General features: G+C 43.6%; 1 protein-coding gene across 1 annotated transcript in view; it reads left to right on the top strand.

Moving 5' to 3' along the window:
• The window catches only part of ZFP3 (ZFP3 zinc finger protein), a 14162-nt gene extending 7256 nt beyond the window's left edge, over nucleotides 1-6906 (top strand). Inside the window, exon 2 of the mRNA XM_081162889.1 lies at nucleotides 1885-6906. Coding sequence (XP_081019015.1) covers nucleotides 1893-3401 — 1509 coding nt within the window. The 5' untranslated portion in view covers nucleotides 1885-1892 and the 3' untranslated portion in view covers nucleotides 3402-6906. The remainder of the gene's footprint in view (nucleotides 1-1884) is intronic.
• The last annotated feature ends 8281 nt before the right edge of the window (nucleotides 6907-15187 follow it).

Here is a 15187-nt window from a genome sequence, read left to right as displayed (position 1 = left end):
CCAGCGTACTCACGGTTCAAGATGGCACTCTACCATCTCATACCCCAGGCACAGCATGAAAGAAGAGGGTAAAGAAATGCATCCTCTCACCCTAAAGGAGACTTCCCATAACTCCTATGTTCTTTCATTTGTATCTTACTGTCCTGTTGGCTAGAAGGTCACGTGGCAATACCTAGCTGCAAAGAAGTCTGAGAATTTCTTTTTTTCAAATTATAAGATAAAGTTTATTTGGAGAGTTACAGAGGTAGTAAAAATGAGTCATAGAAGAAATGGGCTAAGGAAACAAGTTATAGAGGCAAAAGAAGGGTCCTTGGAACTTAGGAAAGTAACTTGAATAGAAGATTTGAGTGGGTGCACTCTGGAGAGAGAAGGAGAGAGGGGGGAGGGAACAGAGAATTTATTTCTTTAGGCTTATTGCTACACAAAATGAATTCATTATTCTGTTGCTGATGATGTAGGGAAGAATGGATATTGGGATAGACAACTAAAAATCTTTGCCACAACCTTTTAGAAGTTGAAAAAATATATATATAGGCTTTAGATCTGTAAAAATACTAAGAAAATTCTATAAAGGGGCCAATTACAAAATTAGTATATAAAAATCAACAGCATTGCTATATATAAAAATAATAACCAGTTAGAAAATATGTGAAAAACATACTAAAAGAAAATTCATACAGAGACATGGTGTATATAAAACTATCAGGATAAGTTAGGAAATTCTGCAAAAATATACTAAAATTTACTTAGAAAAATACAAAAATAGGAAATATGTGAAAAAGAAGACTAATGATAGAGGATTTTCTCTAACATATTAAACATTTTAATAAAGCTATAGTAGGTTGAACAATTTGTTATGAGAGAGGGAATAGACAGATTAATAGAACTGAATAGAGTCTGGAAATTGGCCCAGAAATTAACCCAAATATATGTCCCTTTAGGCTGTGACATAGATGACATCTCAAATCAGCAGGGAAAAGAAAAGTAGTTATTTATACAATTTACTAACCTGGGGAAAAGTAAGCTAGAACCTTACGTCATCCAAATATAAAGGAGTTAAGGATAGTTACTTCTGTGCTAGTTATAGCTAAGTCATTTTAACCTCTCTTAAAAATTTTTCATTCTCACCTGAGGAGATTTTTTCCATTGCTTTTCAGAGAATGGAAGGGGGGAGAGAGAGAGAGAAAGAACATTGATGTGAGAGAGACACATCGATTGGTTGCCTCTCACACGTGCCCCAGGGATCAAGCCTGCAACCGAGGTATATACCCTTGGCCGGAATCAAACCTGGGACCCTTCAGTCCGCAGGCCAATGCTCTAACCACTGAGCAAAACCAGCTAGGGCTTATATTAAGCTTTTGAATGGGTACATACACAATCCTGTGTTCTGGAGAGCTGGTGAGTACCACAGGACTGGGCTCAGAAAAGTTCCTCTTGTTCCTCATTTTTTGGTTACTTTTTCTATAAATCCAAAGTTGTTTGTGTTAATCATTTTTTGCCCCTTCTCTCAGCCTTTTCCATATACCGTGTATTAATATGGCTACCATTTTTTGTAAATGTTTTTCTTACCAAACCTCAGGTTCAGCTCCAACTCACTGTAAATATGGATTTTTTTAATCAGCATCTCCTTACCATCTACTTCCTGTTTCTCTCCTTAACTCTCTTACTCTGATAATATCTCTCACTGTTTGCAGTCAGTATATGCTCTTTGTTTAGTATGTCCACCATAATTCTAAATATCTTCTCTTCAACAGCATTCTGTAATTTTCACTAAGACTGTTTTTGGGTGCTGTCAGAGCAATGTCAAAGGCCCATACTCTTCTAGCATTAGCTTCATTTAGATGTGATATAGCCACTTCACATACTTACTCTCTCTCATTTCAGATTGTGAGATGGGGAGTGAGAACAAGGAGATAATTCCCAAGGAAGAAATTTCTGAAGAATCTGAGCCACATGGAGCAGTATTAGAAAAACTTCCAAAGGTAGTTTACGAGAGTCATGAGTTTGGAGCAGCATGTGAACAAGACTTGTTGGAGGGGCATTCAGGAGGGTCCACAGACGAGATTATGGAGCAGATGTCTCCTCAGGAGAGAGACTTTGCATCAGGGTTGATTATCTTTAAGAAATCACCCTCAAGTGAAACAGACCAGGAGAATGAGAATGAAAGAGTCTGCAATCCCAGCCCAAACCTGATTACACATCAGGGAGATATCACAGCAGAGGCAGTTAGTACATTTGCTACCCCTGGCCAAAACTTCATAGAGAATTTGGAACCTAACAGAACACAGAGAAGTTGTGTGGGAGAAAAGCCTCATACATGTAAAGAATGTGGGAAAGCCTTTAATCAGAATTCACATCTTATCCAGCATATGAGAGTTCATAGTGGAGAGAAACCTTTTGAATGCAAAGAATGTGGAAAAACATTTGGAACTAACTCAAGCCTTCGCAGACACTTGAGAATTCATGCTGGAGAGAAACCTTTTGCTTGTAATGAATGTGGAAAAGCCTTCATTCAGAGTTCACATCTCATCCACCATCATAGAATTCATACTGGAGAGAGACCATACAAATGTGAAGAATGTGGTAAAGCCTTTAGTCAGAATTCAGCCCTTATTCTACACCAGAGAATCCACACTGGAGAGAAACCATACGAATGTAATGAATGTGGGAAGACCTTTAGGGTTAGCTCGCAGCTTATTCAGCATCAGAGGATTCATACTGAAGAAAGATATCATGAGTGCAGTGAATGTGGCAAAGCCTTCAAGCATAGCTCAGGCCTTATTAGACACCAGAAAATTCATACTGGGGAAAAACCGTATCTGTGTAACGAATGTGGAAAAGGCTTTGGTCAGAGTTCTGAGCTTATCCGGCATCAGAGAATTCATACAGGGGACAAACCATATGAATGTAATGAATGTGGAAAAACTTTTGGCCAGAACTCAGAGATTATTAGACATATTAGAATTCATACTGGTGAGAAGCCCTATGTATGTAAGGAATGTGGGAAGGCCTTTAGGGGGAACTCAGAACTACTTAGACATGAGAGAATTCACACTGGAGAGAAACCCTATGAATGCTTTGAGTGTGGAAAGGCTTTTAGGCGGACCTCCCACCTTATCGTCCACCAGAGAATTCATACCGGAGAGAAACCTCATCAGTGTAATGAATGTGCAAGAACCTTCTGGGATAACTCTGAGCTTCTTCTCCACCAGAAAATTCACATTGGAGAGAAACCTTATGAATGTAATGAGTGTGAGAAAACATTCAGCCAACATTCTCAACTTATCATACATCAGAGAATTCACACCGGAGAGAAGCCTTACGAGTGCCAAGAATGTCAGAAGACCTTTAGTCGGAGCTCTCACCTCCTCCGACATCAAAGTGTTCATTGCATGGAATGATTTGCAAAATAGGAACGTTTTCTGTGGGAAAGCTGAATTCAGACTTAATTCATAACCTACACCCCAAGTTCTCAGATCAAATGAATGGACAGAACCTCTGTCCTACTAGTTTTAATTTAAACAGTTGGTCAAATAGAATGAGGCACTTTTAAGAATTATTCACTGAGAAGTTTCAATGTACTGAGTTAAATCATAAAAGGTGTTTCAGGCCTTAATAATCCTCTGTCCCTTTTTCTGTCCCTTCCTCCTAGTGTGTCACTTTCCATTAGGGTCTACATACCAGCCATCTAGCCTAAATTGTTACTCTTTAGGAAAACCGGAGGAATGTGATCCACCACTTCCTGAGAATGAGAGTCAACTCATTGGACATTGTCCCCTAAAATGTTGGAAAGTTGTGGTCTAGAAGACACACTTAATTCTCTTGTCCAACATTTAGCACTGGAATAATTTATAAGCTTTTATTAGCTTCAAAATCTTTCAAACATGCTATCAAGTTCCCATAGAAGATGGCAGCACTAATGAAATGGAAATCTTTGGGTCATTTCATATCTCCTGCTGGAAGAGGGTTCCATGATGGAGGAAACGGACAGGCAATTTATAGAATCATAAGTAAAGGTCCTTAGGATCCAGAAGGGCTGATGAGCAAGGCCAGGGGATGATAAACGTGAGGCCAGACTACTCAGCATGGGCAAAGCGGCTGTTTAGCAGCTATTTCACACTTTGGGCTGCTCGGACTGTCTGCTCTCAAGAACTCTGCTGCATTCACTTTTGGCCCTGGCTATTGCTGCTGCTGACAGATCTGTGTCAGGAGGTAGCAGAGAGGACTGCAGCTTCACTATCACCAGGCACCTGGCCGCAGTGATGAGCCAGTTCACCTGATTGAGCAGGGTCTCCTTGCCAAAGCACTTAATGCTCTCATGATCTGAAGACCCCACTGAACTGATAGGCCAGGATGTGATGGCCTCCTCTCAGTTTGCCCTTGGCCTTGGAATTCTCTTTCTTCAGCATCTCTACATGAGTTTTGTGTGTTCTCCTTTGTGTTTTTTCTTCTTTGAGGAAACACATCCTCAATTTTTCATGTGTCCATGTTTCTGAGACAGTGGGTGGGAGGGGGAATTGCACTAATGGGGATTCAGCAGGCTGAGGGCCTGGTTTTAGAGCTAGACCTTGAATAAGGCACTTCACCTGCTGGTCCCTAATTTTTTCATCTGTAAAATGAGGGGAGTTGAACTAAATGATCTCTGAAGTTTCAACCAACCCAATAGTTCTTTGATTCTTTTTAAAATCTAACTTTATATATCTTAAGTGTTCTATTTTAAATTTTTTTTTATTACACTAATACTAATCACTAGTATTTATTGAGTGTTTACTCTGTGCCAGGCACAGTGCCAAACAGTTTACACTTATATTTTCACAGCATATCTATGATCTAGGTACTCTTTTTAAAAACAGCTTTGTTGAGTATACTTTGTACAGTATACAGGTGAATTTTATGTATACTTTGTTGAGTATACATAAAATTCACAACAAAGTATACGTAAAATTCACCTGTCTTAAATGAATGCTTTTTAGTTGATTTACAGTTGCACAGCCATCGATGTGGGTACTTCTATCCCAATTTAAAAGATGAGGGTCAGCCTGGCCGGCATGGCTCAGTGTTTGAGCATCGACCTAGGATCCAGGAGATTGCGGCTTGATTCCTGGTCAGGGCACGTGCCCAGGTTGTGGGCTCTGTCCCCAGTAGGGGCCACGCAGAAGGCAGCTTATCACTGACTCTGTTGTCATTGATGTTTCTATCTCTCTCCCTCTCCCTCTCTGAAACCAGTAAAGACATATTTTTAAAAAGGGGGGGAGCTGGAGCGATGTTAAGTAACTTGCCCATGATCACACAGCTAGTAAGAGCCAAAACTCCAATCCTCGTCTGTGCTCTTAACCACTGTGCTGTGCTGTGGCTAGGTAGATTCATTACTGCCTTATTTGAAATCATTTGCACATTTTATACTATTCTACATGGATTTGAATATAATGGATTTACATCATGTGCTTGGGAAAATAACTGATCACAGCCAAAACCCAAGTGGGTTTATTCTATACCCCAATATATGACCTCCTGGGTTCATGCCCTTGGCTTGAGAAAAGGGCTGTACAAATAAACAGTTGATTTCACAGTTTTCACATCCTTTCAGGTACTACCCCTAGCCCTCAAACTCTTAGCAGAAGTTCTTTGACTTACCTCTTTCTGTAGGGTGATGACAAGTGCAGTGCTATCTCAAGCTCAAACTGAATTATACCCAGACCATATCTTCTTCACATGAAACCTGCATGACACCTAGCCCTTTAACTTCTGACGTCTGTGTTTGCCTCTTTTCACGCTCACCCCTTACCAGTCCTTGATTTAGATCCTGGCACTGCAAGCTACCCCCAAAGAATCCCCTCACACAAACACATCCATGAGTAATATGGACTTTCCAAAGATGCTGTTGTGTAAGAGAGAAGTGGGTTCACATCCGATCAGACATTTTGTTCTCAGAAGTCCTTTGGCCAAACTGCCACTGAAGTTTTTCCTCCTCAGGGCTCAGTCACCTTAGCTCCTTAGGCCCCCCCCCCCCCATTCAATCCCTGTCCCAGCTCAATTACCATCTTAAACCCACTGCTCAGCAAAAGAAAAGATTCTTCAGTTAATCCACTCATTGGGATATTTATTAGAAGGCAATTTAGTGACCAACTTGTTTGTACTTGAGCATATTCATAAGGGAGGTAGGTCTCACATTTCATTTCAAGAAGAATCTTCCAACCAGAGGTATTCTGGTGAATGAAATTATTTCCACCTTGTTACATACACTGTACGCACAACCCGTAACTTCATTCCCTGCCTTGTCCACCTTACGCTATTACCTCCAGAAGATTTTTCTCTCCTTGTTTGTCTCCCTCCCTCTCGATTTACTTGGAAGTCAAAATCTGCCATAATTTGGGCTGGTAGTCACTATTTTGTGCAAGTAGGATTCTGTTGAGGAAGAGAAAAATATGAATTTTCTTAATTTTAGATCCATTAAAAAGCCCAGGTCTCTCAATCTCAAAGGCCTGCCTAAATACCCAGAAGTGCCTGTCAGAATTTTTGCAGCTATGTTCATGTATGTTTTCCCCCTCTAATCAAAGTTTTACTGATACGCTAACTTTGGATAAGTATTATTTTTTTTTACAATTTTACTGATTTGGTACTTTTCAAATGTTTATTATTCCAAAGTACATTGTTTCATTATGGTCTTAATATGATTTTGTATACCAGTCCCTATCCTGTGTCACCCAACCTCTTGTGCTCTGTTAGCGTCTGGTTTTGCATAAGCTGTTTACTCCGCCCTTGATCTCTGCTCTGCTTGTGGGATCCTTTGTCTTTCATAATGGGACAAGTGTTACCTGTGTGTGTGTGTGGTTTTTCATGACTGACAATGTAAGATTCTGATCATTTGGAGGGCACAGTTTTTTAAAAATCACCTTATTACTGAGATTTCTGGGCTGGTGTTTATTATTGTTGTTATTGGCTAAGACCCATTTTTTAAAAATATGTTTTAAGTGCCTCCTGGTCTGAGACAGGCCCCTAAGGTTGTTAGGTCAGGGATTCTTGAAACTCTGGGTAAGCTCTGCCTATAAAATGTGCACGTGGTTTCAGAGAATTCATGGACCATCTGAAACCCGTCCTTGAACCCCTGTAGTCCTTCACAAGTTCCTAAAAGCAAAGTTTTATCTTAAACGAACAAAAATGACCAAGTCACCCGCAAAACCTTCCCCTCGCTACATCCGTCAGCTTTTTTGGGCGACCTGCTTGGGTGAGACCCTGAAAGTGGACGGGAGCTGGGACCTCTGGTAAAATCCAGGGGACTGGGGCGAGGAGGACTCTGGTGAGCCCGAGGGAGGGAGCCTCAGTAACCGGCGGGTGCACATTCATCAGCCACTCGCTGAGCGGCTGCTACGCGACAGTGCCTGCCCGGCGCGGGCCGAGCGCTGAGGCTGGTGGCTCTTGAGCAACCTGGCAGCGGTCAGCGCCTCGGAGCGCTAGAAGGCTCGGCTCTCCCGTCCAGCAGGGGGTCGCCGCCTCTCCCCTGCCCTCGGGGCGGGGCAGGCTGCGCGGAAGGAGGGCGGGAGCAGCGTGAGGGCTGGGGAGCGGCGGCCAACCGGTCAGGCGGAGGTCCCTCCCCACCGCTCGGCCGCCCCTCGCGCGTCCCGTCTCCAGCCTGGGGCGTTGCGCGGGACTCGGCCGCAACTCCACTGTCTTGAGCAGCACCGCGGGCCAGAGCACTGATTCAGTCATTTTTTATTTACTTGTGTAACACGTTTTGCAGGCAGTGTTTTCACCTGGTGCGCTCAAGTTGGCCAGCACCCGCCAAATCTCCAAGGAGTCACCAAGTGCGCTCAGCCGCCCCTCAGCCTTCTGGACTAAGAGGTAGGAGCCCCACCCAGAGAGGGACTGTGGCTGCTTTAGGAAGCCGGGAGCCCCCCACCCCCTTTTGTGTGCGACCTTGTATGGCCAGGAGCAGGACTTGAGGGCCAGGAGGCGGTGGGCCAATTAGTCTGTGGTGCCTGCTCAAAATCCGAGAAGCCACCACCCTGACTGACACTCATCCAACCCAGAAGTATTTTCACTGTGCGAAGTTCCAGAGGTCCCCGTGAATCCACCTTTCCGGTCACCGAGGGGGGTACGGTCAGCGAGCCCCGTACCCCCCTCCCCGCTGTCCTGGGTCCGGCAGAGATCGCCTCGTGCGGGGACAGGTGGCGCAGTGCCAGCCGCACGCGCACCGCCTCGGGCACGGGGCTGGCAGCACCTGCGCTAGGCCAGGGAGGGCCATCCTGCCGCCCGGAGGATGGGGCGAGGCCGGCGAGCGGGAGCCCAAGGGATGGGACTGCTGGGCAGGGCCCTGGGGGCTGCGCAGACAGGTAGAGCTGGAAGGGCAGAGCCTGGGCGCGCGACCGCGGCGGCATCTCGGCGCCAGGCGGCCCCCACTGGCCCCTTCGCTCAGCGCTTCCCCTGGAGCTGCGGCCACTGTCCAGTCCTGGAACCAGCCGCGCTGAAAGCTCGCGGCCTGCACCTCCCGCCCCGCAGCCTCCCAGGGTAACACTCGGAAAGCCCACCGGGTGGGGCCCTGCCCTCGTCCCAGCGGGGGGCGACACCTGTCCGTGTGGCTGAGGCGTGGCTCCTACCTGGGGTCACTGAACCTGAAAAGACCAGAAAGACCCAGCCCCTTCCAGGAAGAGCTCAGTCTAATGCAGGGACAAGCGCTGTGATGGCTGCGGCCCGTGGGAGCCGGTGCGAGCGCTTAACCCCCGCTGGTGCTGCGGGCGAGGCGGGGTGAGGGAGGTGCCTGGGGAAGTGGGCTCTGGAGGCATGGGTCTGGATTTGAACCCCCGTTTCTTCGCGCACTAGTTTTGGCTCCCTGGGCAAATTATTTTGCCTTCCTGTCCTTAGTGTCCTGTTTAGAAAACAGTAGCATTCACCAACTAAGACCAAGGCAAAGAATGCAAGAGAAAGTTGGAGTTGAGGCCTGGTCAGGGTCCCCAGCACATAGGAAACCCTAAGGAAAGAGCCTAGGTAGGAGGGAGGGGATTCCTGGCAGAGGGACTCGCTTGTGGAAAGGCCACAGGGTAAGGTTAGGGCCTGGGCAGATGGTTCAGAGGTAAATGCTGGATTTAGAAAGGTAAGCACTTTGCAGAAAGCCCTCCCCCAACTAGGTCAGACTCCCCTCTGCCTATCCCGCCTCTCCTTTTACTTTGGAGTCTTTTACTTATGAGTCATTTTACTTATGAGTCTCACTGACCTCACCTCTGCTCCACCAGGGCAGAGACTGTTGTCTATTTCTGCTCACCCCTCTTTGTACCCCTCAGTGCCTGACACATTAGAAGCTCAATAAATATTTACTAAATGAGTGGACAGATGGGGCCAGAGCAGAACATGCGGTCACTTTAAGGACTGGGCTTCAGGCTCAGGTTAATGGGAAAGCACTGCAGAAGTTTAAGGATGGTGGCACCATCAGATTTGTTCTAAAGAAAGGACATTCAGACTGCTCTGTAGAAAAATGGAAGCAGGAGACATATTAGGAGGCTGTGGTGATAACACAAGCAAGAGATGATGATGGTGGCCTCAAAGTAAGGGCATCAAAAAACAAAAATGGACTAAGTCAGCAGGTTATTGGGAACATTCCCTTCCTCTGCTATACTCACATGCAATCTCCCCAAGGTGGCAGTAACAGTCTTGTTTCCTATGAAATATTTGTATGAAGAAACCTCTCAATCCACATTCCAATCATACCTGTTCCTCAGAAAGATTTGATAATTCCTCAGCTTTGGTCCTGGAGTTTAGGCCATTAGCTACTCAAGGTCTCACAAAGGCAAGCTTTTATCCGTTAGGCTCTTTTCTCAAAGTGCCAGTGCAGGCGGCTCCCTGACAGGTAGATCTTATCCTGTGGAATTCAAGTTTACAAATTGGACATGAATACGTCGAATTCCGTTAAAGTTTTGGGTGGATCTTTTCATAAATTGTTTACTTAACTGAAGAAGAACTCTCTTGTCCTCACTTAGCCTCCACTGGATTGTTGGCTCCTAGAAGAACTGTCTTTCTCTAGCCCTATCAAACTGTGGCCCTTGGCAGATATATTAGGCACTCAACAATTATTTCTTGCATTTCTTTTATTTCAACATTCACAGTTGAAAGCATTTCCATACTGTAACAAAAATTTCCCCCTTCTTTTATTTTTTTTAAATTTTTTAATTTTTTAAAATATATCTTTATTGATTTCAGAGAGAGGAAATGAGAGGGAGAGAGAGACAGAAACATCAATGATGAGAAAGTCACTGATCGAGCCTGCAACCCAGGCATGTGCCCTGACCAGGAATCGAACCCCAATCACCTGGATCCTAGGTCGACGCTCAACTGCTGAGCCATGCCCGGCCGGGCTCCCCCTTCTTTTAAAAGTCTGATGTATTCAATATAGTACAGCCTCTATCAGGGATAAAATGAAAAGGTTAGTTCCAATCTGAGGTCTTCAAGCAATAGATAATTTTTAAAAGCCCAAAGCAAATTATATATTTGCTCACAAAAGGGATAAAAAGACTAATGAAAATGTTAAGTAATTTGCTTTGGGCCGGAATTTTAATACCTAGGTCAGGTTATGTTATGTTATGCCAATCAGAAGCATGACTGGTGGTTATACTACATGTATTTGAATAACAAAAGGAACTAATTCCTTAATAAACACAGTTTGGTAAGCAGAAAATTTTAAAATACAGCACAGGAGAGTAAAAAAGGAGGGCCTGGTGTTTAGAAAGTTAGAAACCACTGCATGAAACTACCTTCAAGTCCCTTTCAATATCCTGCTTAGCCCTATAAACATCACTCTCACTGTACATACAGGTGAAGGACATAGAGATGGGTTTATTAGAATAAATTCCTAATTCATTTCTTTTACTAAATAAATAAATAAATGAATGAATGCAAGCTAAAATGTCCCAGCTAAAGGTTTTGATTGGTTAGAATCTGGGATAACTCAAAAATGTTAAGTATCTTTAATTTTTAATCCAATGTATCACTAGATTCCTTTTGCTTCCCAAATATATTTAAAGTTATTCTCATGTAAAAAGATTATTGGTTTATGTGCGGTCAGTAAAGGGCTTTAACATTTGCGCAGGTGACTGGGGTAAGCAGGCTTCTGTACCACCGTCCACAAGCTGCCAGCTTTCAGGGATGGTGCAAATGGGTTTCTCCACGTCAAGACATCCCACTGCTGTTCAGGATGCCCCTCTGGGGACACCACAGCCCCCAGTGCTTTGAACTTTAACAGGTCATATTCTTCATACCAGTCACAAGACAACACTGTATCATTATACATCTTATATTTTGCTTGTAAATACTTCTCTTGTTTTAAAATGATTAGAGCTCTAGATTACCTTCTATGTGGCAACAGTAAATTTCAGTTTTCTCATTTAAACCTCACAATTACTCCACAAGGTGGATTATTTTATCACCATTTTATTAATAAGGGAAATAAAGATCAGAGGGTTTACATAATTTGCTCCAGTCCTGAAGCCAGAATGTTGTACTGGGATTCAAACCAATGTCTGTGTTCCCTCCCCTACACCAGACTGTCTCCTAAAACAGTTAATCAAATTAAAGGTTTCTATCAGACTCTGGATTCCCCTGGGGATGCTCTGTCACCACCCACATTGCACTGAAATCCTTGCTTAAACAGCCCCAGGTGACTGGTGTTCTAAATATCTATGGGCAGGGTTTCTCAAGCATGGCACTACTGACACTTGGGCCAGATAATTCTTTGTTGGGGGTGGGGTGGGGCTATGTATTTTAAGGGTTTAGCAACATCCTTGGTCTTTAGTTGCCAATATTTTCTTCCCAGTTGTGACAGCCAAATGTCTCTGGACATTGCCAAATGTCCCCTGGAGGCAAAATCATCCCAACTGAGAACCACTGATCCCTTCCATGGTCTCACAAGCTTCTCTCACAATGCGTTTCAGTAGCTTTCTTCATATACAATCTGCCAGTAGTTCAGAGCACAAGAAATATTTGAGGACTGAGTTTGACTGCACAGATAGGCAGGGCCTAATTACCAAATTAGTTGGAAGCTTAAATGATGACCTCTCTTCAGAGTTCTTAGATTCCCCAATTCTCAAGTAAGCTGTGCCCAATTATAAAGTCCAGTTCAAGACAAAATCACTCTCCCTATAATCTCCTGACCTTCCATAGCAGATGCTTCTAATTCCCACCAACTCCTGTCACCTGAACACTCCACCCTGGCACTCAGTCTTACCCTAGTCCCCAAACCTGCTGTTCTCCTATCCCTTGCTCTTTCATTTCCTGATATGAACAGTAGTCATTACTGTTTCTCTGGGGAAACTCCTCAGCTCTTATGTCCCGGCCTTCAGTAATCCCGTTGTCAAGTCACTTCTATTTTTTGTTTCCTCTCAATTAGTGGTTCACTCTAGCATTTCACATATGCATACACATATTTTTATATAGAAGAAAAAAGGGAATGTGTGTAAAACACATACCTAAAGGCCTGTCTCTTTCCAGAGAAAGATTTGATCACCCTAAAGTACTTAGAACAGATTTATACTTGCCACTGGACTAGGTAGTCAAGATTGAAATGGCTCCTTTTACGAAGAATTTAGTTCTGAGGCTGTTGCCGAAGTGATTTCTAATGATTTTAGTAACAACAGAAGTTGCCTAAAACATTCTCAAGTAATTATATCCTGGGGACCAAACTCTGGTGTCAATTCTGAGGCAGAAAAAAGGCTATTATGTCTAAGAGCTTTCCACCTGATTACACTTATATGTTTTCCATCCAGTAGGACTCTTTTTTCAAACGGTTTTCATTAATAAAAATCCTCTATAGTGCAATGAGATGTGGTCTCTACCAGGCTTTTCCTACATTCATTAGGTTTCTGTTACCTATTAAAATAAATCCTATTTGAAGACTCTCTCACACTCCCCGATTCCTTTCCAGCATGAAGTTTCTGATGTTTAAGAAGAGCTGTGCGCCCACTGAAGGCCTTCCCACAGCTGCAACATTCAAAGGGTTTCTCTCCAGTGTGAAGTCTCTGGTGACTAATGTGTGAGTTCTGACTGAAGGCCTTCCCATATTTGAAGCACTCATAGGGTTTCTCTCCAGTATGAACACGATGGTGTTTAATAAGATCTGAGCTCCCCCTAAAAGATTTCCCACATTTATTGCGGACATAAGGTTTTTCTCCACTATAAATTCTATGATGTCTCATAAGGTCTGAGCTCTGATTGAAAGTTTTCCCACATTCTTTACATTCATATGGTTTCCCTCCCATATGAGTTAAATGATGAGTGATGAGGTCTGAGCTGCCTCGGAAAGTTCTACCACACTGATTACACTGATAAACTTTCTCTTCTTGGTGAATTCTATGCTCGTCTCTAAACAACTCATCCTTGCTGAATGTTGTCTTACCTTCTTCAAGTTTCTCTCCAGTATGAAGTCTCTGATGTTTGAGAAAAGCTGTGCGCCAGGTGAAGGGTTTTCCACATTCCCTACATTCATGGGGTTTCTCACCACTGTGGATTCTCTGATGTTGAATGAGGAGTGAACGCTGCCGGAAGGCTTTCCCACATTCTTTGCACTGATAGGGTTTCTCTCCAGTATGAATTATCCAATGCCGAATTAGATCTGAACTTCCCCGGAAAGTTTTCCCGCACTCAGTACATTCATAAGGTTTTTCTTCCCTATGAATTCTCTGTTGTTTGATAAGGTGCAAGCCAGAAGTGCAGGCTTTTTCACACCCAAGTTCCTTTCCAGTATGCAGGCTCTGGTGTTTAAGGAAAGCTGTGCGCCCACTGAAGGATTTCCCATATTCACAACATTCATGGGGTTTCTACCCACTATGGAGTCTCTGGTGTTCAGTGAGGCATGAACGCTGCCAGAAGGCCTTTTCACATTCATTACACTTGAAGGGTTTCTCTCCAGTATGAATTCGCTGATGTATGACAAGGTGTGAACTTTGAAGGTTTGTCTACATTCATAATATTCATAGGGTTTCTCTCCTATGAATTCTGTGATGTATTATAAGATCTGAGCTTTGACTGAAGGCCTTCCCTCATGCATTACATATATATGGCTTCCCTCCACTATGAATTCTCTGGTGTAGGACAAGGTTTGAGCTTCCCCTGAAGGCCTTCCCACACTCTTTCCATTCATAGGGATTCTCACCGCTGTGAATTCTCTTATGTCTAAGCAGATTAGAGCTCTGATCGAAGTCTTTCCCACATTTGCAATGTATATAAGGTTTCCTGTATGAATTCTCTGTATAATAAGATTTGAACTTTGATTAAAGTCTTTCCCACATTCATTACATACATATGATTTTTTTCCTGTATGAATTCTCTGATGTATAATCAGAGAATTATTAGTTAAAAGTTTTTCCACATTCCTTACATTCATAGGTTTTCTTGATATTATCACTTTTCTTATGCTCAGTTACTTCCGACTTCTGTTTGAAGCTCTGCCCACAGACCTCGTATCTGTGAGATCTTTCTCTGGCAGAAAGTATTTTCCCTCCTTCATTACGTCCATGGCCCCTTTCTCCTGCAATGGCTTTCTTGGGGATGAGATTCACTTCCTTGATACCTCTCTCCTGGGAAGGGGTCTGTCTCACTGCATCCTCTAAGGGGCTTACCCAGTGCCTCAATGGCCTGTCCTCAGGCTCACTGGTTTCAACTAACCTACATTCTTGGGAGAACTGTCCTTGGGATTTTCTTGATACAGCCCTCGCTGAATCTTTTTCTTCAGAAATTTTAATCTTTGCCTTCCATTCCTTCATCTTGTTCCTGGTCTCAGAATCTGAAACGATAAGTAGGACATCCTATAATTCCCAAAATCACCTCTCTCTATGCTGGAAAGTTCAAGAGGCAGGAACAAAAAAGCTAGAGGACTCTTCACCACTGGGGCTGAGGTTCCAACCTTTTTAGAGAGGCTGTGGCTACCCAGGAACACACACCCTAATGGTAGAGAAGAAATTTGTGCAGTGCAGGCTGGAGCTGGTACGTGGGAGTGGTCTGTGGGGTGGTGGGAAAATTCACTGGAGGAAGAGGGCAGTCTGGAGCTGGTTCTCAGGAAGTGGCATATTTGATGGGGTAGAAACTTGCTGGGTCCAATGTTAATAAAAAAGCACAACAGCATCAGGAAGAGAAGTTACTTTTTTTTTTTTTAATTGTTTTTTTCAGAGACAGGAAGGGGGAGAGAGAAACATCGATGTGAGAGAGAAAC

This window comes from Miniopterus schreibersii (genome assembly GCF_964146895.1).
Source record: "Miniopterus schreibersii genome assembly, chromosome: 16".
In the NCBI taxonomy this organism is placed as follows: domain Eukaryota; kingdom Metazoa; phylum Chordata; class Mammalia; order Chiroptera; family Miniopteridae; genus Miniopterus; species Miniopterus schreibersii.
Note: the sequence above shows the minus strand (reverse complement) of the source record. Positions and strands in the feature narration are given on the sequence as shown.